Raw genomic sequence first — 12,001 nt, forward strand, 5'->3', positions numbered from 1 at the left:
TTTACTGAAAATAATCCAGGAAGTCGTCCAGGAACCCGTTAATTATGTATCTGAAGGCAGAGGTAAGGTAAGCCTTTGGGGACAGTAAGAGTTAAAACTATAGTCTGTTTCAAAGGTGTGCCACCTCATATTGGACAGAGCTGTTGGAAGAATGAAATAATTCAAGTAGTTCCCCTTCTATGACTGTCCGCCCCCCCCCCCCCCACATGCATTCAAAAAGCAAGTTTCCCAGTGTAACTTCTAAAAATAGACCATGCTACCAGGCACACACCCTTACTGTGTCTTAAAATACACAGATTTCTCCTATTCCATTTTTGGCTTGGAGCAAGTGAGTTGGCGGCCGTGCTTCGAAAAAGCCTTCTTTGAGCAGCTCAACACAGTGCGTGATTGTGGCACAGACCGGCAACAGTGCCATAAACGAAGGGAGTCTGGTTCAGGAAAGGAAGTGAGCTCATAATGGCTCTTTCACTCTTCCTGTACAAACTCTTGACGGCATTATTTCTGTACGTGGATTGATATTTGAGGATGTGTATGTGTCTCAGAGTAATATACGCTGCGTGTGAAAAGTGACACGTGGCAAGTAGGATTGAGGGATTCAAGGCTCCCTCATTAGTGAGTATTACCCCCCAGAGAAGATGTCTGTTTCTTTCCTAGGCTTTGTGTGAAACCAACAGCACTTGACACTGGAGCCTGTATTTCGTAGTTTCCTTCAGAAATCTTGGGTCTACAGTACATCCAAAACCTTCTCAAGGGCAATTATACATGTATATATAAGGAGTACCTGGTAACGAATCCGTGCCACCTCCAGCCCCTGGTCAGCAGCTTCCGCTTCACAGATACCGTCGCATCTAGGTTTGGTCTTTATCCTTCCAGACCTTTTCAGTGAGTTAAGACACTTAAAGTCTTGAGTCAGATTTAAAGAGAGTGAACGCTGGCTCAAAACATCGTTGTGAAATGAAGTTGTCACAGAGGAATCAAGCATCCTGTAGTAAAAAAAAAAACAAAAACGTACCTCTCACAGTATGTTCTTAACTTTAAAAACTTTAGACAGGACCGTTTCTAAAAAGCTGAGGGGGGAGAAAATGCCTACGGTGCTGATTTTCCTACTTTTCCCGGTAATTGTCTACAATTCCTCGGTGAAGACTGCCGACCGCCCAACAAACCAGTGGAGAGCAGTGGGACTCAACTGAGAGCTATTTCGGGGCCCACTCTGTGCTCTGAAAAAATTATTGTTCCGTGACATTTCATCCATAAGAACAAGCCAGTTTCTCGTTCTGGCAGTGTATGACACGTTCTCTTTGAATCTCAATTGATGTTAATGACTGTGCTGGTGGTATTCATGAGCCCCTGTGAGGCTTAGAACAATCCCCCTCGGCTTGCCTGCCAGTGCTGCCTTAATGCTTTAGTGGGAGTCATTCCTAAACCTCATTTTCTGTTCATGCTGCAATTGTATTGCAGAATTGGAGATTAAAAAAAAAAAAAGTGCTCAGGCTTCGGAAGGAATTTGGGCTTTACATCAGCCACCATTTAAGCAAGATCTTCAGATGAATAGAAACGAAAATATTAAAATTGGGAGCATATTTAAAGGTGTTATCACATGTCATCAAATGGGGAGCAATGGATTAGGGATAGAGACCTGGTTCCGTGTAGAGAGAGCCCTGTCACTTATTTCCGTGGGACCTCGGGCAAGATGCCTCGTCTTCTCTGGAGGTCAGTTACCTTGTTTCTAAATTCAGGAAAAAGGAAGGAAAAAGTAAGATTTCCCCAGTGTCTACTGTGTACTCAACACTGTTCAGGGTACTTTTTACTACTCGTCAAACCATTTTCAGACACTTCTGTTGAATAGAATTCATTGTCACTGGCTGGACAGGTTTGTGGCAGTGATGACAATCTTTGAAGACTTCTGCTACCTTCATTATACTTAATTATAAAAATTTTATATCAACAATTAGCATCTTTGGAGCACAGATAAGCCTGAGAGGCAGGCAAGGGGAGGAGAAAGAAGGAAGAATGACAACAGTAGACTCCCCATCCCCTGTCTCTCTATCTCTCTCTCTCTGTCTCTCTCTGTCTCTCTCTCTGTCTCTCTCTCTCTCTCTCTCTCACACACACACACACACACACACACACACACACACACACACCCCTGTTCACATGCTGAGACCCTGACTTGGATATATCTAAGTGTGGCCATATTTTGTCACATATTTGTTAGGTAAGCTTTTCTAGTTTTGGGGAATGAGAGGAGAAATGATAACGTTAAGAAATGAACCTTTTTTTAAGTTTACTTATTTATTTTGAGAGAAGATGCACGTGCGGGAGGAGCACACAGGGAAGTGGGTGGGGGAGAGAATCCCAAGCAGCGGAGTCAGACGTGGGGCTCAAACTCATGAACCGTGAGATCATGACCTGAGCCCAAATCAGGAGTTAGACGCTTAACCAACTGAGCCACCCAGGCGCCCTAGAAATTAGCTTTTTGTTGTCAAAGTGGTGGTATATTACCAGTGAATAAAATCCCTCCTCTGTGATGTTCTCTGAGAAAATAAATAAATTGGAGAAGACTGCTTTTAAAAATCATGGGAGATATGGGGCGCTTGGGTGGCTCAGTCCGTTGAGCGTCCGACTTTGGCTCGGGTCACGATCTCACGGTTTGTGAGCTCGAGCCCCGCGTCGGGCTCTGTGCTGACAGCTCAGGGCCTGGAGCCTGCTTCCGATTCTGTCTCCGTCTCTCTCTGCCCCTCCCCTGCTCATGCTCTGTCTCTGTCTCTTAAAAATAAATAAACATTAAAAAAAATTTATTAAAAAAAAGTCTGGGAAATACATGTTTCCATTTTCCCATTTCCACCGTAAACTCTGAAACTTGCCGATCATTTGCATTGTCATAAATGATTTCCTTCTGCTTCACATGCTGATACACCATTCGTAAGGGACTGTGTAAGACTCACTTGTAAGTTGCAATAATAATAGCATAAAGTTTTGGAAGATTATTAGGACGGTTTAAACTTGAACGATTTTGTAATCATTTAACAAGTTACCATGGAGCTATAAAACTGATAGTTCTGCGTATTCTTGAGAGGCATTTATAGACTCAGAACAAAATCTGATTTCTAGATTCTTTTTTTTTTTTTTCAACGTTTTATTTATTTTTGGGACAGAGAGAGAGCATGAACGGGGGAGGGGCAGAGAGAGAGGGAGACACAGAATCGGAAACAGGCTCCAGGCTCTGAGCTGTCAGCAAGGAGCCTGACGCGGGGCTCGAACTCACGGACCGCGAGATCGTGACCTGGCTGAAGTCGGACGCTTAACGGACTGCGCCACCCAGGCGCCCCATGATTTCTAGATTCTTCAGGTAGTTTGCTTTTGTTATCATGTCTCTGTGATTCTACCCTTCTGAAAACTGTCTTCAGCAAGTTGAGAGATCAGTTTGGTCTCCAGGTGGTGACAACAGTGTGGATGACACATGCAGAGAGACTAAATGGAATGGAACAGGCCAGCCTTTTAGAGAAATCATCCATTGCCTGCTACTGGCCAGTCAGGAAGGTACAGACTCCATTCTTCCCCTTTGCAAAGTTGACTTGAGCGACACAAAGCCCTTGTTACCACGACAAATCAAGATGTGTGTCTCATGAACGCATTATGAATCATATGTACACCCCATGTGTAGTGTTTTGAGGGGGGGGAGGGTCAGAAACACGGAGAGAGAGAGACAGACAGACAGCCACGGACAGTCATACAGAGAGAGAGAGAGCTTCACTGCCACATCTTTATGTTCTTTTTCAAAATGACTTCAAAGATGGTAAATCCTGTTGAGGTGGTTAAGAGCTGGATTAGAAAAATGGATTAATGGTGGATGTTCTTCTAAACTTAGCGTCAACTCTATAAACTGTGTTGATGAACTCTCTTAAGAATTATTGAAGTTGGGTGTGAAACCAGTTCATGGGTGCTGTTTTGTTTTAACATGATTGCTCCACAGACTGACGCTAAAGTAGACGAAGGTTTAGCAGCATACCACATTTAATCAAAAGAAAATCCTTTAACTGGTTGAATTGGGACAAATGCTTAGTAACTGGGACCTTGGCGTGTATGTTTTGGTGAATCCATGACTCATTCATTCAGTTGGTGACGTTAGTATTAGACTATAGCAAACCTAGAGAAGAATAATTAATAGGAGTACAGTGTTCTGAAACCAAGGATTTTTGGTGTTAACTTTTTTCCCCCATACTTGCCATACAGTGTTCAATATTCTCTTGATTTGTATGGATGAATTTTATGTCTTGAAAATCAGTACCTTCAAAAGGAACTCAATTAAGAATATAAGGTCTACATACTCAGTATTTTTGTTTTCGCCATTTAGTGGAGTCAGCTAGTTACAGATAGGTCACCTTTAAGAACCGGCTCCAGTGTCCTAGGAGTATACTGTGCTCATCTTCTAAGAAGCAGCTGGACCTGAGTCACCTGCCCGGTGTTCTCCAATTGTTGCAAGTGTACTGAATTAACTTTCAATTGAAGTTAAGCCACTTAAGTTGCTTAAAGTATTAGGTCCTATGAGGTTCCTCCTCTGTCTCTTGTATTTGTTTGTTTCTCTTTATTTTTCCTTTTCTTCATCTAGAAGCAAAACAGGAGAGAATAGAATATGTTTGTTCATCTACTATGACAAAGAAAAAAAAGACTACTCAGATAAGTAACATTAAAAAAAACAAGAAAAGACACCTCAAACATTGAAGAGTATTTGTGCTCTTATCTCAAAGCACGAATTGTATGCACTTTGCTTTTTCTAGATGTCACTTAAGGAAAACATTTGAATGGGCTTGAATGAATCATTGAGGATTTATTAAAGGGCTTTTATGAAATAAGCCAAGGATGGCCTGAAATGTTGAGCCGTTGCCTGTGTTTCAGTTTCATGTCTGTCACGCTGCGCTTCTGAAATGTTAAGTTTCTGTGAAGCATCTGTAAGGTGAACCTTGTGGGTCAAACAACACCTGAGGCCTTGGAGTGCCAGGGGAGATTCTGCTTGGTTGATGACCTGATAAAGCTTCTAAGTCACCTCAGTGTTTGCAACTTGAACATTTATTTGAAGTCCGCTATTCCGTTGAGAGGCATTCAAGTTTCTTCTCAAATTTACTTTCACTTGGGGTAAGGACCTAACATGGTTCTCCTTCATGTCAACACTTAATCCTGGAAAATAGTTTCGTCACCTTTGGTTTTTCAAAATCTAGATAGGCTTTTGGCAGAAACAAAACGGACTATCCGCTAGTCCCTAATATGAACAGAAAATTGGTAATCGCGTGCCTGGTTTCACTTTACTTATGAGCCTCTATTGATCAGATTTCTTATTACCAGTCAGCCAATGCTAGATAACCGGTTCTGAACCATCAGACTCAAGTAGAGTTTAAAAACCACCTGTCTCATCTCCTGCAGAATGCTGTGTTAGTGTGCTACTGAAAGCCGTCATGGATTTCCTTTGCGTACTTTGGTTTAGTTCACTTTCATAGGCCTTATTTGATTTGATCTTCACAGGCAGAGCAGGGCTTATGTCCACAGTGCAGAGGAGGAAATCCAGAGGCCGTGATTTCCTTAGTCACATAGCTGGTGGATGGATGGCAGAACTATTCAATTTGAGACTTTAACCACATCCTTTTGATTCAGTCTTTGGCTCTTTCTTCTCTGCCATGCCAACTTTATCCCTCCTCTAATAAATTTGTTTGGAGAGCTAAAAGCTGTTACAATTTATTATAGAAGTAACAGCTGTTACTTATTTTGCTGCCCTCCCTCCATGTTGTTTTTAAAGCATCAGTCCCTTTCTTCCCCTTTGTCTAACTCTACCCTGTTCATGAAAAAATTATTTGTGAAACACACAGACGTATGTTGTTATTACCTTACATTTAGGCATTAATCGACTGCTAGTCATAAAAATGCGGATGGATAGGTTTTATAACGTGGGAACAAAACAAGTCTTTTTTTTAACTTTAAAATGTTGAGATTTGAAAATAAATTGTTTAAACCCTGAACTGTTAGGGTTTCTGGACCGTTGGTAATGTACAGGGTCTTCCCGAGTTGAGCAGGAAATGGAGGGTAGCTGGGAACAGTCATGAGCTGTGAGCTGGAACGTGAGGGGGCTTGAAGACCTGCCGGGCCCGTTGGTGATCACAGATGAACAGATGGTCAGGGTGAGGCGTGAAAAGGGATAACTGAACAAACCAAAGAAATGACACCTGGAAAAGGACCTGCTCCGACCTGGATACTTACCTGAGTTCGGGAGTCTCACAGGGTCCACCACTGTTTAAATATGTGTGCAGCCGGAAGACTGCTCAGCTTTCATGATTCCAGTCATTTTGTGCTCAGCTTTACCTTTTCAGACCAAAGTATGCTCAGGAAAGGAATCAGAATTGCACATCAAATCAGATTTTGACTTTTAAAAGTCCTCTTTTAGAGCTTCGGTTCTTACACAAGTCATAGAAAATACGTCTTCTTTTTCTTTGGCCTGAAAGGGACATGGGCTCTAGAGCTTGGGTTGAGGGGGCTTGGAGTTAGAAAATTTGGACTAAGCAGACATTAATAAGTCTCTTTGTTTTTGGAATGTAGTCATAAGGAGATGAAATGCTTTCTAAACCTAAATGGGAGTGTAGGGAGAAAAAAAAGGAGAGGGACAGAGAAGGAATATGAATAAGACCAAGGGAAATTGATAAGCTGGGATGAGACGTTGGGGCACACTCTGTTTTAAACATTATTTTCAGTGACAAAGTATTTCACCTTCATGATGCATTAGAAGACATCCTTTAAGGGGCACCTGGGTGGCTCAGTTGGTTGAGTGTTCTACTCTTGAGTTTGGCTCAGGTCATGATCTCACAGTTCATGGGTTTGGGCCCATGTCTCTCTCTCAAATAAACAACAAAAAAAGAAGGGTGAGCTTTAAAAACAAAAGATACCCTTTTAAATTCTGTGCATTTGTGATAGGGAAGGGCTATAATAGTATGGCGGGGGGGGGGGGAAGTTGCTTGAAGGAATATATTGCTTTTTTAACATTTAAGTTTCTTAAGGTTTATCTTTTTAATTTTGAAACTTTTCAAACATACACAAGAATAGAATAAACTTCCCCACAACTTCAACTCAGTTATCAAGATTTTAACCATTTGCTGTGTCCCTATTTTTTCTAATAAGTTTCAAAGCGAATCCCACTGTCATTCCAACCCTGTACCCTTCACTGTATGTCTCCAAACAGTAGGGACATTTTCTTACCCAACCACACTGTCATTATCATGTCTAGTCCCCAGCATATGATCCGATCTCCCTGGTTGTCTCCATAGTATCTTTTTTCTTTGACTGCTTTCTTCAAATCAGGATCTAAACAAATTGTACTCATTACATTTGGTTGTTATGTCTCTTAAATTTTTCTTAATCTGCAACAGTCCTTTCCAGCCCCCATTTGTGACTTTTTTCCCTCATGCCATTGACTGGTGGAAATCCATTCCATTGAACTGCAGAACGTCCCAAATTCTGTATTTGGCTGATGGCTTCTTTGTGGTATCATTTAACTTTGTTCAGCAACTCCTCATGTTTCCTGCAAATGAACTTTTTGGTCTCAGAAGTCCTTTATACACTTAAATTATTTGAGGACCTCAAAGAGCTTTCAATTGTGTGGGTTGTATCTGTCAACTTTACTGTATTAGAAATTAAAGCTGAGAAATTTAAAAAACATTTACTAGTTAGAACAAATATGTCTTAAAAAATGTATTTACCAAAACAAAAGAAGAGTGGCATTGCTTTCCATTTTTGTACATCTCTAACGTCTGCCTTAACAGAAGACAGATTCTCATCTGGTTCTGTATACGTTACCTTGGGACATCACACACCAGGTAGTGTATGGATAACTCTGTAGGCATGAAAGAATGAGGGTGAAGAAAGTAAGTGACGTGTTAGTATTATGAGAATGGTTTTGACTTTATGGACCACCTGGTGAAAGGGTCCCCTAGACCACATTTTAAGAGACAGCTGCCTTAAGAGACTTGATTCTAGATTCAGGGTCAACTTTTTTGTAAGGATGCCTCATAGATAGTGATGTACGCTCCGTCTTTTATCATTAGGATCACACTGTATTGGGTCATATTATTGATTCTAGGATTCGCTGATGGGTTCAGGCGAGCCACTGTGATTTTTAATAGGGTGGTACCAGTGTTCTGTGGTATTAGTAGCTGTAAGTATCCAATTTTGCCGTCTTTATCAGTGTTCTGTGTATTTTCAGTTTTCCCTAATTAATAGGAAGGAAATGTCGTCATAGTTTCCTCTTGAATTTCTTTGGTAATTGGTTTTTTGTTTTGTTTTTACATTTTTCCACGTGTCCACTTATTTTATCTATCGTGTATCAATTTCTTTTGACTCCTACCTGTTTGACTTGTTGATGGCTTTTTAATGAATTTGGACAAAATTCTCATCTAATACGTATTTTAAGCCTTTCCTGTTCGCTATCCTGTTTTGCCCTTTCTATGTTGCATCTTACTTTTGGTTATGCTATCTCTTACGTACTGAAGTCATTTTGACTGGTGATCTCTTTCCTCACTGAGAGTGGACTTCTAGGAAAGTGGAAGATTGGTAGCACTGAATTGGAATCTTGTAGTTGGAAAAGGCTGTATGAATCAGCTGCTCTTGTTCCGTGTTTTACAAAAAGAAAAGGAAGACCTAGAAAAGTTATGGTTTACGCCATGTCTACACAACGAGTGGGTGCCAGAGTTGAGACTAGAGACCGTTTTCTCTCAGTTCTACCACCGTTTCTTTCTTTTTTTGAAATTTTTTTGAAATGTTATTTATTTTTGAAGGAGAGAGAGAGCACGAGTGGGGGAGGAGCAGGGAGAGAGGGAGACACAGAATCCAAAGCAGGCTCTAGGCTCTAAGCTGTCAGAACAGAGCCAGACTTGGGGCTCGAACTCACAGACTGTGAGATCATGACCTGAGCCGAAGTCGGACGCTTCACCGACTGAGCCACCCAGGCGCCCCTCTGCCACTGTTTCTAATAAGCACTTCCGTTAAATTTGGAATGAGAATGGGGGACTTGTCTTTTGGTTAAAAATCAAAGATTTCTGATTTTCTTACCGTGAATTTTGTGCTTTGTGAAGGTTCGCGTCTTATTAGAAGAGCAGTGCAGCTGTTGTACTTAGTGGAAAAAGTACTATTTCTTATTCATTTTTACATACTTTAACATTTAGAACCACTCTGAGTATTTAAAGTATTGTTGCCTTCCCAGAGTAGAAAATGATCCAGTTTTGACCACTGTTTTGCCCAACAGGAAGCCTGCTGACCTGCAGAACTTGGCTCCTGGGACCCACCCACCATTTATAACTTTCAACAATGAAGTCAAAACGGATGTAAATAAGATTGAAGAATTTCTCGAAGAAGTCTTATGCCCTCCCAAGTGAGTATCAAAGAAAATGCGCACGGAAGCATTGCCATCTCTTTAAAGTTTGGTCTTTTCTGGCCCTTGGGGCCCTTTCTCCGGATGGTCCTGGGGTCAAACTCTTACAGCAAGCATTAAGGTGCAGTGGCTGGGCTTCCCTTCATTCGTTATAATTCATGCTCCACAGATGTCAGAACTGGCTTCTGTCAGAACTGGCTTCTGGCTCCGCCAATAAGCCTAGATAAGAGCACACACTGAAGGTGGGTTTGAGACGTGGGAGCTACATTAGGTTAGCTCTGGTTATTTGAGGGGTAGTGGTCCCAAACTGAGAAGTTTGGGAAGGAGAAGAGATGGAGAGAGAGGTTCAGATGGAACCTAGCCAGAATGGCTAAGCAGGAGTGTGGAATACGTTGCTGGGGGATTCCTCATCAGGGCATTTTAAAGGCAGCTGTCTAAAGCTGTCACCCAAGGGAACTGACTCTTCAGACTGTGTCCCTGGGATTCAGTTTTTATTTATGTATTTCTTTGAGCTGTTATAGATTTCCAGGCCCTGCACATTAGCCCACGTGGTTAATGATTTTGAAGTACTCAACTGTATTTCCTACAGTGTGAGGTACACTTGAAGGACAGATGGACTGTGGTGACAGTTACCCGCATTGCACATGTGCAGTGTTGCATCCTACTATAATCCTGGCGTAGGTTCAATGCATTATGGATTTCTTTTAGACTTTTCTGGTGCCATCATCCTGAAAACAGAACTGTTTTTCTTCTGGCCTGGGGCTTTCTTGCTAGTTGATCTGACTTTTACTTGCCATATCCAGATAAATTTCCCAGGAATGGGATTATTGGGTCAGAGGGTTCTAAAACAATTGTTTCTTCAGAACTCACTCGCTCATTTATGCTACAACCAAAGCCCTCTGAATACAGTAGTGAGTAAGACACAGTTCCTACCCTCAGGAAGCGCGGTCCATTATGGATGGAGAGGGGGTGGTGGCATGGTGAAGGGAAGTGAGTGGAGGCAGGAAGGGCTTTAGAAAAGAGACAATACCTGGCTTAAGCTTTAATGAACAAAAAGTGGCATCCTGCAGGTGAACGAAGGAGAGAGATGGGCAGTCTAGGCTTTCCACAACTGTAGCGACATTTTCATTATTCCTTCTCGTTGTTTTTCTCAGAGGGAACAGACATTAAGATAATAGATAATAGTAGAACTAATATCAAAAATACTCAAGTTTCTTAGCATTCAGTGTTCTGTGAGACATCACAGCTTCTTAAATCGGACCTGGAAAATAAACATTTTCACTTTGCTTTTTATAGACAGAAATTTCAGTTCCATTTTGTTTGGGCATGTTCACAGAGATACTCTAACCAGAGATGGTCTTTTCTTTCACTTTAAATAATTTAAAACTTGGAAAACTTTCTAAAAAAAAATCAGTAAAGAAAAAAAAAAGTATCTGGAGATCTTTCTGTCCTAAAAGGTTCACAATGTGCTGAATTCTCTCTAAGGGTATTTTTTAAAAATCATTTTATTTTTTTTCATCATGCTAAATGTACTCTTTTTTTTTTTTTGAAATGTTTATTTTGAGAAAGAGAGTGAGAGCGTGCATGTGCACAAGTGAGCGGAGGAGAGAAAGGGAGAGAGAGAGGGAGAGAGAAAGGGAGAGAGAGAGAGGGAGAGAGAGAATCTCAAGTTGGCTTCACACGGCACAGAGCCCAACACAGGGCTCAATCTCACAAGTGTGAGATCATGACCTGAGCTGAAATCAAGAGTTGGACACTTAACCACCTGAGCCACCCAGGGGCCCCCTAAGTGTACTCTTTAATCCCCATGCCTTATTCCCATTATATTCCTTGTTTTTATGCTGTAGTTTATATTCTGAAGAGTTTCTTTTTTTAAATTTTTTTATTTTTTTCAATGTTTATTTAATTTTTGAGAGACAGAGAGAGGCAGAGTGCGAGCAGGGGAGGGGCAGAGAGAGGGGGAGACACAGGATCCAAAGCAGGCTCCAGGCTCCGAGCTGTCAGCACAGAGCCCGATGCGGGGCTCAAACTCACCAACCCTTGAGATCATAACCTGAGCCGAAGTCAGCACTGAACCGACCTAGCCACCCAGGCACCCCTCTTCTGAAGAGTTTCTTTAAATTTCACTCTGTAGAAGGGAGTATTTTTTGATGTTGCTGATGGCTCTGCTGTTAAAATTAACCAACGTTCAAGTGCCAATTATGTGCCGTGCGCTGTGCATTATGGATTATGTTTGTGGATGATCTCTGTCCTCTCAAAGACTTCATGGAGAAACTGAGGACGAGTAACCTACGTAGCCTGTCCATGGTCTTACAGTCACTGGTGGCAGAGCTGGCTCCAAAGCCAGGCCTATATGACTTCCAAAACCTGTGTTTCCTCCATTTTCTTCCTTCTAGTTTTCTCCTCTTTGTGTTGTCGAGCTTGACTTTTATAAAAGAGGTGAAATGTAAGTCTTTAATTGGATTGTGCTTTAGCGAGTATAAAATTGTAGGCTAGTTCAAGTTGGGAGGAAGGGCAGGAAAGAAATCAAAGATAGCTTCCTGTGATGAGCCAGTGGGACCGAAGGTGTTTGTCAAACTTAATTCAATGAATCCTGTT

General features: G+C 41.6%; 1 protein-coding gene across 1 annotated transcript in view; it reads left to right on the forward strand.

Moving 5' to 3' along the window:
* CLIC4 (chloride intracellular channel 4) overlaps positions 1-12,001 on the forward strand; it is a 64,425-nt gene that overhangs the window by 35,893 nt on the left and 16,531 nt on the right. The window contains exon 3 of the mRNA XM_027060053.2: positions 9,278-9,403. Within this exon, the coding sequence (XP_026915854.1) occupies positions 9,278-9,403 (126 nt within the window). The remainder of the gene's footprint in view (positions 1-9,277; positions 9,404-12,001) is intronic.

This window comes from Acinonyx jubatus, chromosome C1, assembly GCF_027475565.1.
Source record: "Acinonyx jubatus isolate Ajub_Pintada_27869175 chromosome C1, VMU_Ajub_asm_v1.0, whole genome shotgun sequence".
NCBI classification, from domain to species: Eukaryota; Metazoa; Chordata; class Mammalia; order Carnivora; family Felidae; genus Acinonyx; species Acinonyx jubatus.